The sequence below is a fragment of the Oncorhynchus clarkii genome, chromosome 33 (assembly GCF_045791955.1).
Source record: "Oncorhynchus clarkii lewisi isolate Uvic-CL-2024 chromosome 33, UVic_Ocla_1.0, whole genome shotgun sequence".
Lineage (NCBI taxonomy): Eukaryota > Metazoa > Chordata > Actinopteri > Salmoniformes > Salmonidae > Oncorhynchus > Oncorhynchus clarkii.
The window spans coordinates 37,060,660-37,087,162 of NC_092179.1; the positions used below are offsets into that span (position 1 = coordinate 37,060,660).

At 53.6% G+C, this 26,503-nt stretch overlaps 1 protein-coding gene across 1 annotated transcript in view; it reads right to left on the reverse strand.

The window, feature by feature from the left end:
• LOC139393214 (xylosyl- and glucuronyltransferase LARGE1-like) overlaps positions 1-26,503 on the reverse strand; it is a 163,295-nt gene that overhangs the window by 108,719 nt on the left and 28,073 nt on the right. Inside the window, exon 2 of the mRNA XM_071141656.1 lies at positions 21,194-21,398. Within this exon, the coding sequence (XP_070997757.1) occupies positions 21,194-21,299 (106 nt within the window). The 5' untranslated portion in view covers positions 21,300-21,398. The remainder of the gene's footprint in view (positions 1-21,193; positions 21,399-26,503) is intronic.

The window sequence follows — 26,503 nt, forward strand, 5'->3', positions numbered from 1 at the left end:
TGATTGGTCCGCAATACTGGGTATTAAGATGGCGGCGCCAGAGGTAGCTAACGTGGCACCTTTTCCCCTCGATTTTAATTCAAGTAGAATGGCAGCCGACACAATAAATATCTACTATTGATAACTATCTAGATGTAACCTTGATACATTACATTCAGTCTACTACTCAATGGGGAGGATACGAACACCAACAACACCAGGACACAGTGGCGTTGGCTCGGGAGGAGGATAGGAGGAGGAGGCTCGGGAGGAGGATAGGAGGAGGCGGCTCAGGAGGAGGATAGGAGGAGGAGGATAGGAGGAGGAGGCTCAGGAGGAGGCTCAGGAGGAGGAGGCTTAGGAGGAGGCTCAGGAGGAGGAGGCTTGGGAGGAGGATAGGAGGAGGAGGCTAGGGAGGAGGATAGGAACACCAACAACACCAGGACACAGTGGCTTTGGCTCGGCTTAACAAGCATTACTGTCCGGCCAATATCAAGGTGCCAATATCAGGGTGCCAAAATCAGGGTGCCAATATTAGGGTGCCAATAAAAGGGTGCCAATATCAGGGTGCCAATATCAGAGTGCCAATAAAAGGGTGCCAATATCAGGGTGCCAATATCAGGGGCCAATATCAGGGTGCCAATATCAGGGTGCCAATCACAGGAAGAACAGGCATTCAACAAGCAACAGCACACCCAAGATCAAAACTTTAATAAAAAATAAACAAATCGTCAGTTTTATAACTGAAAATCTACAAATCATTAGTTTAAAACTAACAGCAAAATACGACTCAGACTCATCCGTCCTCTGAGTTAAAAACAGAAGTCCAAACTCTCACAGTCAGGTAGCTCACTACCCACTACCTTTCCACGTGCCCACTACCTTTCCACGTGCCCACTACCTTTCCACGTGCCCACTACCTTTCCACGTGCCCACTACCTTTCCACGTGCCCACTACCTTTCCACGTGCCAACTACCTTTCCCTTTTCACGTGCCCATTACCTTTCCACGTGCCCACTACCTTTCCCTTTCCACGTGCCCACTACCTTTCCACGTGCCCACTACCTTTCCCTTTCCACGTGCCCACTACCTTTCCCTTTCCACGTGCCCACTACCTTTCCACGCGCCCACTACCTTTCCCTTTCCACGTGCCCACTACCTTTCCCTTTCCACGTGCCCACTACCTTTCCCTTTCCACGTGCCCACTACCTTTCCCTTTCCACGCGCCCACTACCTTTCCACGCGCCCACTACCTTTCCACGCGCCCACTACCTTTCCACGCGCCCACTACCTTTCCACGTGCCCACTACCTTTCCAAGCGCCCACTACCTTTCCACGCGCCCACTACCTTTCCACACGCCCACTACCTTTCCACGCGCCCACTACCTTTCCACGTGCCCACTAACTTTCCACGTGCCCACTACCTTTCCACGTGCCCACTACCTTTCCCTTTCCACGTGCCCACTACCTTTCCCTTTCCACGTGCCCACTACCTTTCCACGTGCCCACTACCTTTCCCTTTCCACGTGCCCACTACCTTTCCCTTTCCACGTGCCCACTACCTTTCCCTTTCCACGTGCCCACTACCTTTCCCTTTCCACGTGCCCACTACCTTTCCCTTCCACGTGTCAACTACCTTTCCACGTGCCCACTACCTTTCCCTTTCCACGCGCCCACTACCTTTCCACGCGCCCACTACCTTTCCACGCGCCCACTACCTTTCCACGCGCCCACTACCTTTCCACGCGCCCACTACCTTTCCACGCGCCCACTACCTTTCCACGCGCCCACTACCTTTCCACGCGCCCACTCCCTTTCCACTCCCTTTCCACGCGCCCACTACCTTTCCACGCGCCCACCACCTTTCCACGCGCCCACCACCTTTCCCTTTCCACGCGCCCACTACCTTTCCACGTGCCCACTACCTTTCCACGCGCCCACTACCTTTCCACGCGCACACTACCTTTCCACGTGCCCACTACCTTTCCACGCACCCACTACCTTTCCACGCGCCCACTACCTTTCCCTTTCCACGCGCCCACTACCTTTCCACGTGCCCACTACCTTTCCCTTTCCACGCGCCCACTACCTTTCCACGTGCCCACTACCTTTCCACGCGCCCACTACCTTTCCACGTGCCCACTACCTTTCCACGCGCCCACTACCTTTCCCTTTCCACGCGCCCACTACCTTTCCACGCGCCCACTACCTTTCCACGCGCCCACTACCTTTCCACGCGCCCACTACCTTTCCACGTGCCCACTACCTTTCCACGTGCCCACTACCTTTCCCTTTCCACGCGCCCACTACCTTTCCAGGCGCCCACTACCTTTCCACGCGCCCACTACCTTTCCACGCGCCCACTACCTTTCCACGTGCCCACTACCTTTCCACGCGCCCACTACCTTTCCACGCGCCCACTACCTTTCCCTTTCCACGCGCCCACTACCTTTCCCTTTCCACGCGCCCACTACCTTTACCTTTCCACGCGCCCACTACCTTTCCACGCGCCCACTACCTTTCCACGCGTCCACTACCTTTCCCTTTCCACGTGCCCACTACCTTTCCCTTTCCACGCGCCCACTACTTTTCCACGCGCCCACTACCTTTCCACGCGCCCACTACCTTTCCACGTGCCCACTACCTTTCCCTTTCCACACACCCACTACCTTTCCCTTTCCACGTGCCCACTACCTTTCCCTTTCCACGCGCCCACTACCTTTCCACGTGCCCACTACCTTTCCTCGTGCCCACTACCTTTCCACGTGCCCACTACCTTTCCACGTGCCCACTACCTTTCCACGTGCCCACTACCTTTCCACGTGCCCACTACCTTTCCACGCGCCCACTACCTTTCCACGCGCCCACTACCTTTCCACGTGCCCACTACCTTTCCACGTGCCCACTACCTTTCCACGTGCCCACTACCTTTCCACGCGCCCACTACCTTTCCCTTTCCACGTGCCCACTACCTTTCCCTTTCCACGTGCCCACTACCTTTCCACGTGCCCACTACCTTTCCACGTGCCCACTACCTTTCCACGTGCCCACTACCTTTCCCTTTCCACGTGCCCACTACCTTTCCACGCGCCCACTACCTTTCCACGCGCCCACTACCTTTCCACGCGCCCACTACCTTTCCACGCGCCCACTACCTTTCCACGTGCCCACTACCTTTCCCTTCCACGTGCCCACTACCGTTCCACGTGCCCACTACCTTTCCCTTCCACATGACCACTACCTTTCCACGCGCCCACTACCTTTCCACGCGCCCACTACCTTTCCACGTGCCCACTACCTTTCCCTTCCCCGTGCCCACTACCTTTCCTTTCCACGTGCCCACTACCTTTTCACGCGCCCACTACCTTTTCACGTGCCCACTACCTTTCCACGTGCCCACTACCTTTCCACGTGCCCACTACCTTTCCCTTCCACGTGCCCACTACCTCTCCCTTCCACGTGCCCACTACCTTTCCACGTGCCCACTACCTCTCCCTTCCATGTGCCCACTACCTTTCCACGCGCCCACTACCTTTCCACGCGCCCACTACCTTTACCTTCCCCGTGCCCACTACCTTTCCACGTGCCCACTACCTTTCCACGCGCCCACTACCTTTCCACGTGCCCACTACCTTTCCACGTGCCCACTACCTTTCCACGTGCCCACTACCTTTCCACGTGCCCACTACCTTTCCAAGTGCCCACTACCTTTCCACGCGCCCACTACCTTTCCACGTGCCCACTACCTTTCCACGTGCCCACTACCTTTCCAAGTGCCCACTACCTTTCCACGTGCCCACTACCTTTCCACGTGCCCACTACCTTTCCACGTGCCCACTACCTTTCCCTTTCCACGTGCCCACTACCTTTCCCTTTCCACGTGCCCACTACCTTTCCACGCGCCCACTACCTTTCCCTTTCCACGTGCCCACTACCTTTCCCTTTCCACGTGCCCACTACCTTTCCCTTTCCACGTGCCCACTACCTTTCCCTTTCCACGTGCCCACTACCTTTCCCTTCCACGTGTCCACTACCTTTCCACGTGCCCACTACCTTTCCCTTTCCACGCGCCCACTACCTTTCCACGCGCCCACTACCTTTCCACGCGCCCACTACCTTTCCACGCGCCCACTACCTTTCCACGCGCCCACTACTTTTCCACGCGCCCACTACCTTTCCACGCGCCCACTCCCTTTCCACGCGCCCACTACCTTTCCACGCGCCCACTACCTTTCCCTTCCACGCGCCCACTACCTTTCCACGCGCCCACCACCTTTCCTTTTCCACGCGCCCACTACCTTTCCACGTGCCCACTACCTTTCCACGCGCCCACTACCTTTCCACGCGCCCACTACCTTTCCACGCGCCCACTACCTTTCCACGCACCCACTACCTTTCCACGCGCCCACTACCTTTCCCTTTCCACGCGCCCACTACCTTTCCACGTGCCCACTACCTTTCCCTTTCCACGCGCCCAACACCTTTCCACGTGCCCACTACCTTTCCACGCGCCCAGTACCTTTCCACGTGCCCACTACCTTTCCACGTGCCCACTACCTTTCCCCGTGCCCACTACCTTTCCACGTGCCCACTACCTTTCCACGCGCCCACTACCTTTCCACGCGCCCACTACCTTTCCACGCGCCCACTACCTTTCCACGTGCCCACTACCTTTCCACGTGCCCACTACCTTTCCACGCGCCCACTACCTTTCCCTTTCCACGTGCCCACTACCTTTCCCTTTCCACGTGCCCACTACCTTTCCACGTGCCCACTACCTTTCCACGTGCCCACTACCTTTCCACGCGCCCACTACCTTTCCACGCGCCCACTACCTTTCCACGCGCCCACTACCTTTCCACGCGCCCACTACCTTTCCACGTGCCCACTACCTTTCCCTTCCACGTGCCCACTACCTTTCCACGTGCCCACTACCTTTCCCTTCCACATGACCACTACCTTTCCACGCGCCCACTACCTTTCCACGCGCCCACTACCTTTCCCTTCCACGTGCCCACTACCTTTCCACGTGCCCACTACCTTTCCCTTCCTCGTGCCCACTACCTTTCCTTTCCACGTGCCCACTACCTTTTCACGCGCCCACTACCTTTTCACGCGCCCACTACCTTTTCACGTGCCCACTACCTTTCCACGTGCCCACTACCTTTCCACGTGCCCACTACCTTTCCCTTCCACGTGCCCACTACCTCTCCCTTCCACGTGCCCACTACCTTTCCACGTGCCCACTACCTCTCCCTTCCATGTGCCCACTACCTTTCCACGCGCCCACTACCTTTCCACGCGCCCACTACCTTTACCTTCCCCGTGCCCACTACCTTTCCACGTGCCCACTACCTTTCCACGCGCCCACTACCTTTCCACGCGCCCACTACCTTTCCACGTGCCCACTACCTTTCCACGTGCCCACTACCTTTCCACGTGCCCACTACCTTTCCACGTGCCCACTACCTTTCCAAGTGCCCAATACCTTTCCACGCGCCCACTACCTTTCCACGTGCCCACTACCTTTCCACGTGCCCACTACCTTTCCAAGTGCCCACTACCTTTCCATGTGCCCACTACCTTTCCACGTGCCCACTACCTTTCCAAGTGCCCACTACCTTTCCACGTGCCCACTACCTTTCCCTTTCCACGTGCCCACTACCTTTCCCTTTCCACGTGCCCACTACCTTTCCACGCGCCCACTACCTTTCCCTTTCCACGTGCCCACTACCTTTCCCTTTCCACGTGCCCACTACCTTTCCCTTTCCACGTGCCCACTACCTTTCCCTTTCCACGTGCCCACTACCTTTCCCTTTCCACGTGCCCACTACCTTTCCCTTCCACGTGTCCACTACCTTTCCACGTGCCCACTACCTTTCCCTTTCCACGCGCCCACCACCTTTCCACGCGCCCACTACCTTTCCACGCGCCCACTACCTTTCCACGCGCCCACTACCTTTCCACGCGCCCACTACTTTTCCACGCGCCCACTACCTTTCCACGCGCCCACTCCCTTTCCACGCGCCCACTACCTTTCCACGCGCCCACTACCTTTCCACGCGCCCACTACCTTTCCACGCGCCCACCACCTTTCCTTTTCCACGCGCCCACTACCTTTCCACGTGCCCACTACCTTTCCACGCGCCCACTACCTTTCCACGCGCCCACTACCTTTCCACGCGCCCACTACCTTTCCACGCGCCCACTACCTTTCCACGCACCCACTACCTTTCCACGCGCCCACTACCTTTCCCTTTCCACGCGCCCACTACCTTTCCACGTGCCCACTACCTTTCCCTTTCCACGCGCCCACTACCTTTCCACGTGCCCACTACCTTTCCACGCGCCCACTACCTTTCCACGTGCCCACTACCTTTCCACGCGCCCACTACCTTTCCCTTTCCACGCGCCCACTACCTTTCCCTTTCCACGCGCCCACTACCTTTCCACGCGCCCACTACCTTTCCACGCGCCCACTACCTTTCCCTTTCCACGCGCCCACTACCTTTCCACGTGCCCACTACCTTTCCCTTTCCACGTGCCCACTACCTTTCCACGTGCCCACTACCTTTCCACGTGCCCACTACCTTTCCCTTTCCACGCGCCCACTACCTTTCCACGCGCCCACTACCTTTCCACGCGCCCACTACCTTTCCCTTTCCACGTGCCCACTACCTTTCCCTTTCCACGCGCCCACTACCTTTCCACGCGCCCACTACCTTTCCACGTGCCCACTACCTTTCCACGTGCCCACTACCTTTCCCTTTCCACACGCCCACTACCTTTCCCTTTCCACGCGCCCACTACCTTTCCACGTGCCCACTACCTTTCCCTTTCCACACGCCCATTACCTTTCCACGTGCCCACTACCTTTCCACGTGCCCACTACCTTTCCCCGTGCCCACTACCTTTCCAAGTGCCCACTACCTTTCCACGTGCCCACTACCTTTCCACGTGCCCACTACCTTTCCACGTGCCCACTACCTTTCCACGCGCCCACTACCTTTCCCTTTCCACGTGCCCACTACCTTTCCACGTGCCCACTACCTTTCCACGTGCCCACTACCTTTCCCTTTCCACGTGCCCACTACCTTTCCACGCGCCCACTACCTTTCCACGCGCCCACTACCTTTCCACGCGCCCACTACCTTTCCACGTGCCCACTACCTTTCCCTTCCACGTGCCCACTACCTTTCCACGTGCCCACTACCTTTCCCTTCCACATGCCCACTACCTTTCCACGCGCCCACTACCTTTCCACGCGCCCACTACCTTTCCCTTCCACGTGCCCACTACCTTTCCACGTGCCCACTACCTTTCCCTTCCCCGTGCCCACTACCTTTCCTTTCCACGTGCCCACTACCTTTTCACGCGCCCACTACCTTTCCACGTGCCCACTACCTTTCCACGTGCCCACTACCTCTCCCTTCCACGTGCCCACTACCTTTCCACGCGCCCACTACCTTTCCACGCGCCCACTACCTTTACCTTCCCCGTGCCCACTACCTTTCCACGTGCCCACTACCTTTCCACGTGCCCACTACCTTTCCACGTGCCCACTACCTTTCCACGTGCCCACTACCTTTCCAAGTGCCCACTACCTTTCCACGCGCCCACTACCTTTCCACGTGCCCACTACCTTTCCACGTGCCCACTACCTTTCCAAGTGCCCACTACCTTTCCACGTGCCCACTACCTTTCCACGTGCCCACTACCTTTCCAAGTGCCCACTACCTTTCCACGTGCCCACTACCTTTCCACGTGCCCACTACCTTTCCACGCGCCCACTACCTTTCCCTTTCCACGTGCCCACTACCTTTACCTTCCCCGTGCCCACTACCTTTACCTTCCCCGTGCCCACTACCTTCCCTTTCCACATGCCCACTACCTTTCCACGTGCCCACAACCTTTCCACGTGCCTACTACCTTTCCACGAGCCCACTACCTTTCCCTTTCCACGTGCCCACTACCTTTACCTTCCCCGTGCCCACTACCTTTACCTTCCCCGTGCCCACTACCTTCCCTTTCCACATGCCCACTACCTTTCCACGTGCCCACTACCTTTCCACGTGCCCACTACCTTTCCACGCGCCCACTACCTTTCCTTTTCCACGTGCCCACTACCTTTACCTTCCCCGTGCCCACTACCTTTACCTTCCCCGTGCCCACTACCTTCCCTTTCCACATGCCCACTACCTTTCCACGTGCCCACTACCTTTCCACGTGCCCACTACCTTTCCACGCGCCCACTACCTTTCCCTTTCCACGTGCCCACTACCTTTCCACGCGCCCACTACCTTTCCACGTGCCCACTACCTTTCCAAGCGCCCACTACCTTCCCTTTCCACATGCCCACTACCTTTCCACATGCCCACCACCTTTCCACGTGCCCACTACCTTTCCACGCGCCCACTACCTTTCCCTTTCCACGTGCCCACTACCTTTCCACGCGCCCACTACCTTTCCACGTGCCCACTACCTTTCCAAGCGCCCACTACCTTTCCCTTTCCACGTGCCCACTACCTTTCCACGCGCCCACCACCTTTCCACGTGCCCACTACCTTTCCACGTGCCCACTACCTTTCCACGTGCCCACTACCTTTCCACGTGCCCACTACCTTTCCACGTGCCCACTACCTTTCCAAGTGCCCAATACCTTTCCACGCGCCCACTACCTTTCCACGTGCCCACTACCTTTCCACGTGCCCACTACCTTTCCAAGTGCCCACTACCTTTCCATGTGCCCACTACCTTTCCACGTGCCCACTACCTTTCCAAGTGCCCACTACCTTTCCACGTGCCCACTACCTTTCCCTTTCCACGTGCCCACTACCTTTCCCTTTCCACGTGCCCACTACCTTTCCACGCGCCCACTACCTTTCCCTTTCCACGTGCCCACTACCTTTCCCTTTCCACGTGCCCACTACCTTTCCCTTTCCACGTGCCCACTACCTTTCCCTTTCCACGTGCCCACTACCTTTCCCTTTCCACGTGCCCACTACCTTTCCCTTCCACGTGTCCACTACCTTTCCACGTGCCCACTACCTTTCCCTTTCCACGCGCCCACCACCTTTCCACGCGCCCACTACCTTTCCACGCGCCCACTACCTTTCCACGCGCCCACTACCTTTCCACGCGCCCACTACTTTTCCACGCGCCCACTACCTTTCCACGCGCCCACTCCCTTTCCACGCGCCCACTACCTTTCCACGCGCCCACTACCTTTCCACGCGCCCACTACCTTTCCACGCGCCCACCACCTTTCCTTTTCCACGCGCCCACTACCTTTCCACGTGCCCACTACCTTTCCACGCGCCCACTACCTTTCCACGCGCCCACTACCTTTCCACGCGCCCACTACCTTTCCACGCGCCCACTACCTTTCCACGCACCCACTACCTTTCCACGCGCCCACTACCTTTCCCTTTCCACGCGCCCACTACCTTTCCACGTGCCCACTACCTTTCCCTTTCCACGCGCCCACTACCTTTCCACGTGCCCACTACCTTTCCACGCGCCCACTACCTTTCCACGTGCCCACTACCTTTCCACGCGCCCACTACCTTTCCCTTTCCACGCGCCCACTACCTTTCCCTTTCCACGCGCCCACTACCTTTCCACGCGCCCACTACCTTTCCACGCGCCCACTACCTTTCCCTTTCCACGCGCCCACTACCTTTCCACGTGCCCACTACCTTTCCCTTTCCACGTGCCCACTACCTTTCCACGTGCCCACTACCTTTCCACGTGCCCACTACCTTTCCCTTTCCACGCGCCCACTACCTTTCCACGCGCCCACTACCTTTCCACGCGCCCACTACCTTTCCCTTTCCACGTGCCCACTACCTTTCCCTTTCCACGCGCCCACTACCTTTCCACGCGCCCACTACCTTTCCACGTGCCCACTACCTTTCCACGTGCCCACTACCTTTCCCTTTCCACACGCCCACTACCTTTCCCTTTCCACGCGCCCACTACCTTTCCACGTGCCCACTACCTTTCCCTTTCCACACGCCCATTACCTTTCCACGTGCCCACTACCTTTCCACGTGCCCACTACCTTTCCCCGTGCCCACTACCTTTCCAAGTGCCCACTACCTTTCCACGTGCCCACTACCTTTCCACGTGCCCACTACCTTTCCACGTGCCCACTACCTTTCCACGCGCCCACTACCTTTCCCTTTCCACGTGCCCACTACCTTTCCACGTGCCCACTACCTTTCCACGTGCCCACTACCTTTCCCTTTCCACGTGCCCACTACCTTTCCACGCGCCCACTACCTTTCCACGCGCCCACTACCTTTCCACGCGCCCACTACCTTTCCACGTGCCCACTACCTTTCCCTTCCACGTGCCCACTACCTTTCCACGTGCCCACTACCTTTCCCTTCCACATGCCCACTACCTTTCCACGCGCCCACTACCTTTCCACGCGCCCACTACCTTTCCCTTCCACGTGCCCACTACCTTTCCACGTGCCCACTACCTTTCCCTTCCCCGTGCCCACTACCTTTCCTTTCCACGTGCCCACTACCTTTTCACGCGCCCACTACCTTTCCACGTGCCCACTACCTTTCCACGTGCCCACTACCTCTCCCTTCCACGTGCCCACTACCTTTCCACGCGCCCACTACCTTTCCACGCGCCCACTACCTTTACCTTCCCCGTGCCCACTACCTTTCCACGTGCCCACTACCTTTCCACGTGCCCACTACCTTTCCACGTGCCCACTACCTTTCCACGTGCCCACTACCTTTCCAAGTGCCCACTACCTTTCCACGCGCCCACTACCTTTCCACGTGCCCACTACCTTTCCACGTGCCCACTACCTTTCCAAGTGCCCACTACCTTTCCACGTGCCCACTACCTTTCCACGTGCCCACTACCTTTCCAAGTGCCCACTACCTTTCCACGTGCCCACTACCTTTCCACGTGCCCACTACCTTTCCACGCGCCCACTACCTTTCCCTTTCCACGTGCCCACTACCTTTACCTTCCCCGTGCCCACTACCTTTACCTTCCCCGTGCCCACTACCTTCCCTTTCCACATGCCCACTACCTTTCCACGTGCCCACAACCTTTCCACGTGCCTACTACCTTTCCACGAGCCCACTACCTTTCCCTTTCCACGTGCCCACTACCTTTACCTTCCCCGTGCCCACTACCTTTACCTTCCCCGTGCCCACTACCTTCCCTTTCCACATGCCCACTACCTTTCCACGTGCCCACTACCTTTCCACGTGCCCACTACCTTTCCACGCGCCCACTACCTTTCCTTTTCCACGTGCCCACTACCTTTACCTTCCCCGTGCCCACTACCTTTACCTTCCCCGTGCCCACTACCTTCCCTTTCCACATGCCCACTACCTTTCCACGTGCCCACTACCTTTCCACGTGCCCACTACCTTTCCACGCGCCCACTACCTTTCCCTTTCCACGTGCCCACTACCTTTCCACGCGCCCACTACCTTTCCACGTGCCCACTACCTTTCCAAGCGCCCACTACCTTACCTTTCCACATGCCCACTACCTTTCCACATGCCCACCACCTTTCCACGTGCCCACTACCTTTCCACGCGCCCACTACCTTTCCCTTTCCACGTGCCCACTACCTTTCCACGCGCCCACTACCTTTCCACGTGCCCACTACCTTTCCAAGCGCCCACTACCTTTCCCTTTCCACGTGCCCACTACCTTTCCACGCGCCCACCACCTTTCCACGTGCCCACTACCTTTCCACGTGCCCACTACATTTCCACGCGCCCACTACCTTTCCCTTTCCACGCGCCCAATACCTTTCCACGCGCCCACTACCTTTCCACGTGCCCACTACCTTTCCACGCGCCCACTACCTTTCCACGCGCCCACTACCTTTCCCTTTCCACGCGCCCACTACCTTTCCACGCGCCCACTACCTTTCCACGCGCCCACTACCTTTCCACGCGCCCACTACCTTTCCACGCGCCCACTACCTTTCCACGCGCCCACTACCTTTCCACGCGCCCACTACCTTTCCACGCGCCCACTACCTTTCCACGCGCCCACTACCTTTCCACGTGCCCACTACCTTTCCACGTACCCACTACCTTTCCCTTTCCACGCGCCCACTACCTTTCCACGTGCCCACTACCTTTCCACGCACCCACTACCTTTCCACGCGCCCACTACCTTTCCCTTTCCACGTGCCCACTACCTTTACCTTCCCCGTGCCCACTACCTTTACCTTCCCCGTGCCCACTACCTTCCCTTTCCACGCGCCCACCACCTTTCCACGTGCCCACTACCTTTCCACGCGCCCACTACCTTTCCACGCGCCCACTACCTTTCCCTTTCCACGCGCCCACTACCTTTCCACGCGCCCACTACCTTTCCCTTTCCACGTGCCCACTACCTTTACCTTCCCCGTGCCCACTACCTTCCCTTTCCACGCGCCCACCACCTTTCCACGTGCCCACTACCTTTCCACGTGCCCACTACCTTTCCACGCGCCCACTACCTTTCCCTTTCCACGTGCCCACTACCTTTCCACGCGCCCACCACCTTTCCACGCGCCCACTACCTTTCCACGCGCCCACTACCTTTCCCTTTCCACGTGCCCACTACCTTTACCTTCCCCGTGCCCACTACCTTTACCTTCCCCGTGCCCACTACCTTCCCTTTCCACGCGCCCACCACCTTTCCACGTGCCCACTACCTTTCCACGTGCCCACTACCTTTCCACGTGCCCACTACCTTTCCACGTGCCCACTACCTTTCCCTTTCCACGTGCCCACTACCTTTACCTTCCCCGTGCCCACTACCTTTACCTTCCCCGTGCCCACTACCTTCCCTTTCCACGCGCCCACCACCTTTCCACGCGCCCACCACCTTTCCACGTGCCCACTACCTTTCCACGTGCCCACTACCTTTCCACGTGCCCACTACCTTTCCCTTTCCACGCGCCCACTACCTTTCCACGCGCCCACTACCTTTCCACGCGCCCACTACCTTTCCACGCGCCCACTACCTTTCCACGCGCCCACTACCTTTCCACGCGCCCACTACCTTTCCACGCGCCCACTACCTTTCCACGCGCCCACTACCTTTCCACGCGCCCACTACCTTTCCACGTGCCCACTACCTTTCTACGTGCCCACTACCTTTCCACGTGCCCACTACCTTTCCACGCGCCCTGTCGCCCTTTGAATCCTGTAATACTGTATACACAGCCTCAGGACTTCCTCAGGACTTCGGCAGAAACAGTCCACTGCGCTCTGAGCCGTCTGGTCGGTCTAATGGTAATATGCTGACTCAAACTAGGTGACCATGGAGACCGCTGCTAGGCTGCGCCTCATTATTTATCAACTTCCTGTTACTCCTAATGAATATTCAACATGTTTATACCAGGGTCGAAAAACCAAACATCCTCAACTTTTACATTAATTGGGACATTCATGTTTATGGAAACTTCTTTATTACGTCACCATGGTGATGAGAAGCCCCACCCCGCGGTCACATTATGCTAATTCCCTCGACGCTAGCTGCCCCAGTTGGAGATATAGATGGATGGAGAACAGCATCAGAGGGTTGAATTATCAAAAAAGAAAAGCCGCCCTGCGTTTCTAAATGTGGGATGTGCTCTATATGCATGATGAGCAGGCCACAGCGGGAGATAGATGGAGAGAAGAGAGGGAGAGAGAGGAGAGGGAGATGGAGGAGAGAGGAGAGAGAGGAGAGAGAGATGGAGGAGAGAGGAGAGAGAGGAGAGAGGAGCGAGGAGAGGGAGAGAGAGATGGAGAGAGAGAGAGAGGAAAGGGAGAGAGAGATGGAGAGAGAGTAGAGGGAGAGAGAGATGGAGAGAGGAGAGGGAGAGAGAGATGGAGGAGAGCGAGGAGATGGAGAGAGAGATGGAGTGAGAGAGAGAGAAAGAGAGGAGGGAGAGAGAGATGGAGCGAGAGAGAAAGAAAGGAGGGAGAGAGAGAGGGATGGAGCAAGAGAGAGGAGAGAGGGAGAGAGAGATGGAGCGAGAGAGAAAGAGAGTGAGGAGAGCCACAGTGATAGGGAGACGGAGAGAGAGAGAGCCAGAGCGATAGGGAGGCAAAGGGAGAGAGAGAGAGAGCTAGGAGAGCCACAGCGATAGGGAGATGGAGCTAGAAGGAGAGCCACAGCGATAGGGAGACAGAGCGAGAGAGAAAGAGAGCCAGCGGGAGAAGCACAGCAAGAGAGAGAGGGAGAGAGAGAGAGAGAGAGAGAGAGAGAGAGAGAGAGAGAGAGAGAGAGAGAGAGAGAGAGAGAGAGAGAGAGAGAGAGAGAGAGAGAGAGAGAGAGAGAGAGAGAGAGAGAGAGAGAGAGAGAGAGAGAGAGAGAGAGAGAGAGAGAGAGGGAGAGGGAGAGAGAGAGAGAGAAGGAGAGAGAGAGAAGGAGAGAGAGAGAAGGAGAGAGAGAGAAGGAGAGCCACAGCGATAGGGAGACGGAGCGATAGAGATAGAGATAGAGATAGAGATAGAGATAGAGATAGAGATAGAGATAGAGATAGAGATAGAGATAGAGATAGAGATAGAGATAGAGATAGAGATAGAGATAGAGATAGAGATAGAGAGAGATAGAGAGAGAGAGAGAGAGCTAGAGGAAGAGCCACAGCGAGACAGTGAAGGGTAGTAATGGGAGTTCCCCTCCCAACCTGAACGGTAGTTAATATCACACTGCTGGGGTTCACTAGCTGGCCTGCAGTACTGTTCTGTTTTCACAGTCTCCTTCCTCAACCTCTAAAACGCAGGGGAGGCTGTTTGAAATGCAATCCACTATTAAAAACAGTCACTTAGCGTTCCGTTGGGTAACAGTTGGCTACTCTTTGACAGAGGAGAGAGAAGCCAGTGTTGACACACTGTGACAGATGGTAAAATGCTCTGGCGATCCACCATCTTTGAATGGTGGCGTATTGGTGCTGGGCTGGAACAACAAAAACTTTTAAAAAGTACCGCACTTTGTCCCCAGGACCAGGAATGAAGACTACGCCTCGTGTCCCCTATTCTCCCTGATTCGTTGGGTCATAGCCCAGGAAGAGGAAGACATTGAGGGACCTCGTGTCCCCTATTCTCCCTGATTCGTTGGGTCATAGCCCAGGAAGAGGAAGACATTGAGGGACCTCGTGTCCCCTATTCTCCCTGCTTCGTTGTGTCATAGCCCAGGAAGAGGAAGACATTGAGGGACCTCGTGTCCCCTATTCTCCCTGATTCGTTGTGTCATAGCCCAGGAAGAGGAAGACATTGAAGGACCTTGCGGGAGGCCTGATGCATCATGGTACTGAACTTAATAAATAGGTATTTTGGCATCGGTCTCCTAAAGGACAGCTCATACAAGGGCCAGTACGAATTACAAAATGGCGTCTATTTGGCGCCCTCACTGTTCCCCCGCTCAGTTCTGTTTGGCGAGCTCTGCTCCACCGCTCAACGCCGGGCGCCAGGTGATTCATGCAGGCTGTCAGGTGAGCAGCTGCTGTCACACGAAGGATGCCCCCGCCCCTCTGCCCGCCAGGCTGCCACACGCCAGATGTCTCCTCGGTAACGGTGTGAACGGAAGCATGATAGGGAAAACTCCAAATGAATGTGTCATACATGAACGACCAGGGAGCATCACAGGGGAGCAGGGCATCCAAACAGGGGAGCAGGGCATCCAAACAGGGGAGCAGGGGAGCAGGGCATCCAAACAGGGGAGCAGGGCATCCAAACAGGGGAGCAGGGCATCCAAACAGGGGAGCAGGGCATCCAAACAGGGGAGCAGGGCATCCAAACAGGGGAGCAGGGCATCCAAACAGGGGAGCAGGGCATCCAAACAGGGGAGCAGGGCATCCAAACAGACCATGAATCACCTGGTGCAATTTGGGACACAGAGTGGTTAGTGTTTGGACACACTAGTTGGCTAAGAGGTGCATTAGATGATAGGTCCACTAAGGACTGAATAAGGTCTTAGATACACTAAGGACTGAATAAGATGTTAGCTACAGTAGGTCCACTAAGGACTGAATAAGGTGTTAGATACACTAAGGACTGAATAAGGTGTTAGATACACTAAGGACTGAATAAGGTGTTAGATACACTAAGGACTGAATAAGGTGTTAGATACAGTAGGACCACTAAGGACTGAATAAGGTGTTAGATACAGTAGGTCCACTAAGGACTGAATAAGGTGTTAGATACAGTAGGTCCACTAAGGACTGAATAAGGTGTTAGATACATTAAGGACTGAATAAGATGTTAGCTACAGTAGGACCACTAAGGACTGAATAAGGTGTTAGATACACTAAGGACTGAATAAGGTGTTAGATTGAGTAGGTCCACTAAGGACTGAACAAGGTGTTAGATACACTAAGGACTGAATAAGGTGTTAGATACAGTAGGACCACTAAGGACTGAATAAGGTGTTAGATACAGTAGGTCCACTAAGGACTGAATAAGGTGTTAGATACAGTAGGTCCTCTAAGAATTGAACAAGGTGTTAGATACCCAGTATGTCCCAGTATGACCACTAAGGACTGAATAAGGTGTTAGATACAGTAGGACCACTAAGGACTGAATAAGGTGTTAGATACAGTAGGACCACTAAGGACTGCATAAGGTGTTAGATACAGTAGGTCCACTAAGGACTGAATAAGGTGTTAGATACACTAAGGACTGAATAAGGTGTTAGATACAGTAGGTCCACTACGGACTGAATAAGGTGTTAGATACACTAAGGACTGAATAAGGTGTTAGATAGAGTAGGTCCACTAAGGACTGAATAAGGTGTTAGATAAAGTAGGACCACTAAGGACTGAATAAGGTGTTAGATACACTAAGGACTGAATAAGGTGTTAGATACACTAAGGACTGAATAAGGTGTTAGATACAGTAGGACCACTAAGGACTGAATAAGGTGTTAGATACACTAAGGACTGAATAAGGTGTTAGATACAGTAGGTCCACTAAGGACTGAATAAGGTGTTAGATACAGTAGGTCCACTAAGGACTGAATAAGGTGTTAGATACAGTAGAACCACTAAGGACTGAATAAGGTGTTAGATACACTAAGGACTGAATAAGGTGTTAGATACAGTAGAACCACTAAGGACTGAATAAGGTGTTAGATACAGTAGGTCCACTAAGGACTGAATAAGGTGTTAGATACACTAAGGACTGAATAAGGTGTTAGATACAGTAGGACCACTAAGGACTGAATAAGGTGTTAGATACAGTAGGTCCACTACGGACTGAATAAGGTGTTAGATACACTAAGGACTGAATAAGGTGTTAGATAGAGTAGGTCCACTAAGGACTGAATAAGGTGTTAGATACACTAAGGACTGAATAAGGTGTTAGATACAGTAGGACCACTAAGGACTGAATAAGGTGTTAGATACACTAAGGACTGAATAAGGTGTTAGATACAGTAGGACCACTAAGGACTGAATAAGGTGTTAGATAGAGTAGGTCCACTAAGGACTGAATAAGGTGTTAGATACACTAAGGACTGAATAAGGTGTTAGATACAGTAGAACCACTACGGACTGAATAAGGTGTTAGATACAGTAGGTCCACTAAGGACTGAATAAGGTGTTAGATACAGTAAGGACTGAATGAGGTGTTAGTTACAGTAGGACCACTAAGGACTGAATAAGGTGTTAGATACAGTAGGTCCACTAAGGACTGAATAAGGTGTTAGATACAGTAGGACCACTAAGGACTGAATAAGGTGTTAGATACAGTAGGTCCACTAAGGACTGAATAAGGTGTTAGATACACTAAGGACTGAATAAGGTGTTAGATACAGTAGAACCACTAAGGACTGAATAAGGTGTTAGATACAGTAGGTCCACTAAGGACTGAATAAGGTGTTAGATACAGTAAGGACTGAATGAGGTGTTAGATACAGTAGGACCACTAAGGACTGAATAAGGTGTTAGATACAGTAGGTCCACTAAGGACTGAATAAGGTGTTAGATACAGTAGGTCCACTAAGGACTGAATAAGGTGTTAGATACAGTAAGGACTGAATAAGGTGTTGGATACAGTAAGGACTGAATAAGGTGTTAGATACAGTAGGTCCACTAAGGACTGAATAAGGTGTTAGATACAGTAGGACCACTAAGGACTGAATAAGGTGTTAGATACAGTAGGACCACTAAGGACTGAATAAGGTGTTAGATACAGTAGGTCCACTAAGGACTGAATAAGGTGTTAGATACAGTTAGGACTGAATAAGGTGTTAGATACAGTAAGGACTGAATAAGGTGTTAGATACAGTAGGACCACTAAGGACTGAATAAGGTGTTAGATACAGTAGGACCACTAAGGACTGAATAAGGTGTTAGATACAGTAGGTCCACTAAGGACTGAATAAGGTGTTAGATACAGTTAGGACTGAATAAGGTGTTAGATACAGTAAGGACTGAATAAGGTGTTAGATACAGTAGGTCCACTAAGGACTGAATAAGGTGTTAGATACAGTAAGGACTGAATACGGTGTTAGATGCAGTAGGACCACTAAAGACTGAATGAGGTGTTAGATACAGTAGGACCACTAAGGACTGAATGGCTGATCAGCTCCAATAGTTTCATTTCTTTCTTTGTTTTTCTTCTCCCCAATTTCGTGTTTACGATCTTGCCACATCGCTGCAACTCCCCAACGGGCTCGGGAGAGGAGAAGGTCGAGTCATGCGTGTTCTGAAACTGAACCCGCCAAACCGCGCTCCTAATACCCGCCCGCTTAACCCGGGAACTCAGCTGCGGGTCGGAAGAAAAACTGTTCAACTGATGACCGAAGTCAGCCTGCAGGCGCCCGGCCTGCCACAAGGAGTCGCTAGAGCGTAATGAGCCAAGTAAAGGGCCCCCCAGGCCAAACCCTCCAAAGTCTCTCTGGATAAGAGAGTCAGCTAAATGACTCACTACTGTAGGTCTCTCTGGATAAGAGAGTCAGCTAAATGACTCACTGAATAAGAGAGTCAGCTAAATGACTCCCTACTGTAAGACTCTGGATCAGACCTGCAGATGGTAACATTACATTTGAATGTGCTGCTGTTCCCATGACAGAAAACATTCTGTTTCCTGTGTGTTGGATAATGTTCCCATGACAGAAAACATTCTGTTTCCTGTGTGTTGGATAATGTTCCCATGACAGAAAACATTCTGTTTCCTGTGTGTTGGATAATGTTCACATGACAGAAAACATTCTGTTTCCTGTGTGTTGGATAATGTTCACATGACAGAAAACATTCTGTTTCCTGTGTGTTGGATAATGTTCCCATGACAGAAAACAGTCTGTTTCCTGTGTGTTGGATAATGTTCCCATGACAGAAAACATTTTGTTTCCTGTGTGTTGGATAATGTTCCCATGACAGAAAACATTCTGTTTCCTGAATGTTGGATAATGTTCCCAACACAGAAAACATTTTGTTTCCTGTGTGTTGGATAATGTTCCCATGACAGAAAACATTTTGTTTCCTGTGTGTTGGATAATGTTCCCATGACAGAAAACATTTTGTTTCCTGTGTGTTGGATAATGTTCCCATGATAGAAAACATTTTGTTTCCTGTGTGTTGGATAATGTTCCCATGACAGAAAACAGTCTGGATAATGTTCCCATGACAGAAAACAGTCTGTTTCCTGTGTGTTGGATAATGTTCCCATGACAGAAAACATTCTGGATAATGTTCCCATGACAGAAAACATTCTGGATAATGTTCCCATGACAGAAAACAGTCAGTTTCCTGTGTGTTGGATAATGTTCCCATGACAGAAAACAGTCTGGATAATGTTCCCATGACAGAAAACATTCTGGATAATGTTCCCATGACAGAAAACAGTCAGTTTCCTGTGTGTTGGGTAATGTTCCCATGACAGAAAACAGCCTGTTTCCTGTGTGTTGGATAATGTTCCCATGACAGAAAACAGCCTGTTTCCTGTGTGTTGGATAATGTTCACATAGATGATGAGTTTTACAGAAAAAGACAGACTGAAAAGTAAAGGAAGTGACCAGGCGGTGGCGTAAAGACCAGGTCCAACTGGCTGCTCTGTCCTGTGTGAATACTGCCATACGCAATCACAGAGCACCTCAAACTAAACACACAAACCACTGTTCATTCAGACCGAGCCAATCCATTCAGTTTAATTACAGCCTGGATGAAATAGACTTCACAAGGGGCTCAGGGGCTCTGAGATGGGGGGTGGTGTGTGTGTGGTGTGTGTGGTGGTGTGTGTGTCCTCTCCCTGCATATGTCTCCTGTCCCTGCCTCCATACCCCAAAACGAAGACCAGGGGAATATAAATCTGAGCCGAAACAAAAAGGGTGACATTTCATTAAGGAGGGAGCTGGTAGCTGTACCTCCCCTTTGGCTAGAGTACAAATCACACCAAGGCCAGGGGGGGGGGGGGGGGGGGCAGAGGATACCGCAACATTCTGAAACCCTTTAACCAATCACACCAAGGCCAGGGGGGGGGGGGGGCAGAGGATACCGCAACATTCTGAAACCCTTTAACCAATCACACCAAGGCCAGGGGGGGCGGGGGGGGGGGGGGGGGCAGAGGATACCGCAACATTCTGGAACCCTTTAACCAATCACACCAAGGCCACGGGGGGGGGGGGGAGCAGAAGATACCTCAACATTCTGAAACCCTTTAACCAATCACACCAAGGCCAGGGGGGGGGGGGGGGGGGCAGAGGATCCCGCAACATTCTGAAACCTTTTAACCAATCACACACAACACCGAGTCGCCTGCAACTCCTCCTCAGACTAAAAGAGATGAACAGTCACTGTGCTAGCCTAGCACAGACTAGAGAGAGAGAGGCCTGGTCAGAGGAGAGAAGCCCTGTTACAGCACCTAGACATGACTAGAGAGAGAGAGAGGCCTGATCAGAGGAGAGAAGCCCTGTTACAGCACCTAGACATGACTAGAGAGAGAGAGGCCTGATCAGAGGAGAGAAGCCCTGTTACAGCACCTAGACATGACTAGAGAGAGAGAGAGGCCTGGTCAGAGGAGAGAAGCCCTGTTATAGTATCTATACATGACTAGAGAGAGAGAGGCCTGATCAGAGGAGAGAAGCCCTGTTACAACACCTAGACATGACTAGAGAGAGAGAGGCCTGATCAGAGGAGAGAAGCCCTGGTACAGCATCTAGACATGACTAGAGAGAGAGAGGCCTGGTCAGAGGAGAGAAGCCCTGGTACAGCACCAGGTGGTTCAGGAGAGTTGGGTCCTACCTTGGAAGTTGCCAGCGGAGAGGTACAGCCAGGTGAGTGCGGGGATGAAGAGCAGGGCGAGGGAGGCAGCGAGGAACTTCCTGCGCCCGCGACACATTCCCAGCATCCTCTGTGGCGATGGCCCAGAACGAGAGGCGGAGCAACCTCTGAAGTCTGACCTCTATGTGGGTAGCAGCTGTTGGCCGGGGGGGGGGCATGATACTGTCTGATGGGAGAGGAGAGAGGAGGGGAGAGGAGAGGACAGGAGGGGAAGAGAGAGGAGGGGAGAGGACAGGACAGGAGGGGAAGAGAGAGGAGGGGAGAGGACAGGAGGGGAAGAGAGAGGAGGGGAGAGGACAGGAGGGGAAGAGAGAGGAGGGGAGAGGAGAAGACAGGAGAGGAAGAGAGAGGGGGGGAGAGGAGAGGACAGGAGAGGAAGAGAGAGGAGGGAAGAGGAGAGAGAGGAGGGGAGAGGAGAGAGGACAGGAGATGAGAGAGGACAGGAGGGGAGTGAGAAGAGGAGGGGAGAGAGGGGAAGAGAGAGGACAGGAGACGAGAGAGGAAAGGAGAGGAGAGATAAGAGAGGAGGGGGAGAGAGGTGGGGACGGGGAGAGAGGTGGGGACGGGGAGAGAGGAGGGGAGAAAGAGGAATGGAGGGGGAGAGAGGGGAAGAGGGGAGAGAGGAATGGAGGGGGAGAGGAGGGGAGAGACAGGACAGGTTAGATCATAACAGGGGGGTATAAAAATGATTTTCAAGGATGATTGTTTTGCCCCAAAGATCAGAATTCATATGAGGTAAAGGCATACATAATTATAGTGAATATTTCAAATGGAACTTTTCCACTGAAGCTACTTCCGAGAAGATCCCGTTAAAGTCTCTAGACCCTGTTAAAGTCTCTAGATCCCGTTAAAGTCTCTAGATCCCGTTAAAGTCTCTAGATCCTGTTAGAGTCTCTATCTCTAGATCCTGTTAAAGTCTCTAGATCCTGTTAAAGTCTCTAGACCCTGTTAAAGTCTCTAGATCCTGTTAAAGTCTATCTCTAGATACTGTTAGTCTCTAGACCCTGTTAAAGTCTCTAGATCCTGTTAAAGTCTCTAGACCCTGTTAAAGTCTCTAGATTAGTCCAAGTTGTGTCCCGAATTCCTGTCAGACCAAAATATGAATCACAAATTCAGAGGGAAAAAGTTCAGCAGTTTAAATGAATTAGACTCACAGATGTGTTTGTTCTCTTTCTCCCAGATATCACACACACACACACACACACACACACACACACACACACACACACACACACACACACACACACACACACACACACACACACACACACACACACACACACACACACACACACACACACACACACACACACGAGCCCATATCTGGTAGAGATGACCCCCTCCACTTTAGCCGCTATATTTCAGTCGATTCTCTCTGTAACGTAGAGCCAAAGCCTCTATTTATGATACAATAAATCCTCTTTCCATTACAAAACACATTTGTCCGATTAGCACCATGACCCCAGTCAATGTTTAATCTCCACCAGGGTTTAGTTGGATCGGTCTGTAGAACGACCGGGCTGTAGAACGACCGGGCTGTAGAACGACGGGGCTGTAGAACGACGAGGCTGTAGAACGACCAGACTGTAGAACGACCAGAATGTAGAACGACCGGGCTGTAGAACGACCTGGCTGTAGAACGACCGGGCTGTAGAACGACCGGGCTGTAGAACGACCGGGCTGTAGAACGACCGGGCTGTAGAACGACCGGGTTGTAGAACGACCGGGCTGTAGAACGACCGGGCTGTAGAACGACGGGGCTGTAGAACGAACAGACTGTAGAACGGCGAGGCTGTAGAACGACCAGACTGTAGAACGACCAGAATGTAGAACGACCGGGCTGTAGAGGGACTTCCTGGCCCCTGTGGGTCCCCAATCTGTTTATCCCTGTCTCTCTCACAGGTAACATCCCTAGCTGTCTCTGTCTCTAGCTGTCTCTGCCCCTAGCTGTCTCTCTCACAGCTAACATCCCTAGCTGTCTCTGTCCCTAGCCGTCTCTCTCCCTAGCTGTCTCTCTCACAGCTAACATCCCTAGCCGTCTCTCTCCCTAGCCGTCTCTCTCCCTAGCCGTCTCTCTCCCTAGCCGTCTCTCTCCCTAGCCGTCTCTCTCACTAGCCGTCTCTCTCCCTAGCCGTCTGTCTGTCTGTCTCTCCCTAGCCATCTATTTGTCTGTCTCTCTCCCTAGCCGTCTCTCTCCCTAGCCGTCTCTCTCCCTAGCCGTCTCTCTCCCTAGCCGTCTCTCTCCCTAGCCGTCTCTCTCCCTAGCCGTCTCTCTCACTAGCCGTCTCTCTCACTAGCCGTCTCTCTCACTAGCCGTCTCTCTCACTAGCCGTCTCTCTCACTAGCCGTCTCTCTCACTAGCCGTCTCTCTCACTAGCTGTCTGTCTGTCTGTCTCTCCCTAGCTGGCTGTCTGTCTGTCTCTCCCCCTGGCTGTCTGTCTGTCTCTCCCCCTGGCTGTCTGTCTGTCTCTCCCCCTGGCTGTCTGTCTGTCTCTCCCCCTGGCTGTCTGTCTGTCTCTCCCCCTGGCTGTCTGTCTGTCTCTCCCCCTGGCTGTCTGGCTATCTCTCCCCCTGGCTGTCTCGCCCCCTGTCTGTCTGTCTGTCCCTAGCTGTCTGTCTGTCTGTCCCTAGCTGTCTGTCTGTCTGTGTCTCTCCCTCTAGCTGGCTGTCTGAACACTAGATTACATTAATGTGTATTAGACAGAGAGAAACACTAGATTACATTCATGTGTATTAGACCAGCTGGTTGGGATACATCCTGTGTCCAGGGCAGTGAGAGATAAGCCCCTCCAGCTGGTTGGGATACAACCCGTGTCCAGGGCAGTGAGAGATAAGCCCCTCCAGCTGGTTGGGATACACCCCGTGTCGAGGGCAGTACTAGTTGGGATACACCCCGTGTCCAGGGCAGTACTGGTTGGGATACACCCCGTGTCCAGGGCAGTACTGGTTGGGATACACCCCGTGTCCAGGGCAGTGAGAGATAAGCCCCACCAGCTGGTTGGGATACACCCCGTGTCCAGGGCAGTGAGAGATAAGCCCCTCCAGCTGGTTGGGATACACCCCGTGTCCAGGGCAGTGAGAGATAAGCCCCTCCAGCTGGTTGGGATACACCCCGTGTCCAGGGCAGTGAGAGATAAGCCCCTCCAGCTGGTGGGGATACACCCCGTGTCCAGGGCAGTACTGGTTGGGATACACCCTATGTCCAGGGCAGTGAGAGATAAGCCCCTCCAGCTGGTTGGGATACACCCCGTGTCCAGGGAAGTGAGAGATAAGCCCCTCCAGCTGGTTGGGATACCCCCGTGTCCAGGGCAGTGAGAGATAAGCCCCTCCAGCTGGTTGGGATACACCCCGTGTCCAGGGCAGTGAGAGATAAGCCCCTCCAGCTGGTTGGGATACCCCCGTGTCCAGGGCAGTGAGAGATAAGCCCCTCCAGCTGGTTGGCATACACCCCGTGTCCAGGGCAGTGAGAGATAAGCCCCTCCAGCTGGTGGGGATACACCCCGTGTCCAGGGCAGTACTGGTTGGGATACACCCCGTGTCCAGGGCAGTGAGAGATAAGCCCCTCCAGCTGGTTGGGATACACCCCGTGTCCAGGGCAGTGAGAGATAAGCTCCTCCAGCTGGTTGGGATACACCCCGTGTCCAGGGCAGTGAGAGATAAGCCCCTCCAGCTGGTTGGGATACACCCCGTGTCCAGGGCAGTGAGAGATAAGCCCCTCCAGCTGGTGGGGATACACCCCGTGTCCAGGGCAGTACTGGTTGGGATACACCCTATGTCCAGGGCAGTGAGAGATAAGCCCCTCCAGCTGGTTGGGATACACCCCGTGTCCAGGGCAGTGAGAGATAAGCCCCTCCAGCTGGTTGGGATACCCCCGTGTCCAGGGCAGTGAGAGATAAGCCCCTCCAGCTGGTTGGGATACACCCCGTGTCCAGGGCAGTGAGAGATAAGCCCCTCCAGCTGGTTGGGATACACGCCGTGCCCAGGGCAGTGAGAGATAAGCCCCTCCAGCTGGTTGGCATACACCCCGTGCCCAGAGCAGGGCTTTATGGAACAGACGGACACACTGGTCTCGGCAGGGGGATTGAAACGTAAAATAAACAACAGACGAGAATTAATTCTCTCTGAACAACAAAAACTATCAATCTGAACGCAGGAGGAGAGCAGAACAGGAAGTCTGTACATTCATCACAGGAGACAGTGGGCTGTGTTCCAAATGGCATCACATTCCCTTTATAGTGCACTACTTTAGACCAGAGCCCTATTTCATATATATAGTGCACTACTTTAGACCAGAGCCCTATTCCATATATATAGTGCACTACTATAGACCAGGGCACATGCACCCTATTCCCTATATAGTGCACGACTTTAGACCAGGGCCCTATTCCCTACATAGTATACTACTTTAGACCAGAGCCCTATTCCCTATATAGTGCACTACTATAGACCAGAGCCCAGCGGGACTTCTGACTCAGAAGTAGTGCACTATATAGGGAATAGGGCTCTGGTCTAAAGTAGTGCACTAAGTAGGGAATAGGGCTCTGGTCTAAAGTAGTGCACTATGTAGGGAATAGGGCTCTGGTCTAAAGTAGTGCACTATATATAGGGAATAGGGCTCTGGTCTAAAGTAGTGCACTATATAGGGAATAGGGCTCTGGTCTAAAGTAGCACACTATATAGGGAATAGGGTGCATGTGCCCTGGTCTATAGTAGTGCACTATATAGGGAATAGGGTTCTGGTCTAAATAGTGCACTATATAGGAAATAGGGCTCTGGTCTAAAGTAGTGCAATATATAGGGAATAGGGCTCTGGTCTAAAGTAGCACACTATATAGGGAATAGGGTGCATGTGCCCTGGTCTATAGTAGTGCACTATAGAGGGAATAGGGCCCTGGTCTAAAGTAGTGCACTATATAGAGAATAGGGCTCTGGTCTAAAGTAGTGCACTATATAGGGAATAGGGCTCTGGTCTAAAGTAGTGCATTATATAGGGAATAGGGCTCTGGTCTAAAGTAGTGCACTATGTAGGGAATAGGGCTCTGGTCTAAAGTAGTGCACTATGTGGGGAATAGGGCTCTGGTCTAAAGTAGTGCACTATGTAGGGAATAGGGCTCTGGTCTAAAGTAGTGCACTATGTGGGGAATAGGGCTCTGGTCTAAAGTAGTGCACTATGTAGGGAATAGGGCTCTGGTCTAAAGTAGTGCACTATGTGGGGAATAGGGCTCTGGTCTAAAGTAGTGCACTATGTAGGGAATAGGGCTCTGGTCTAAA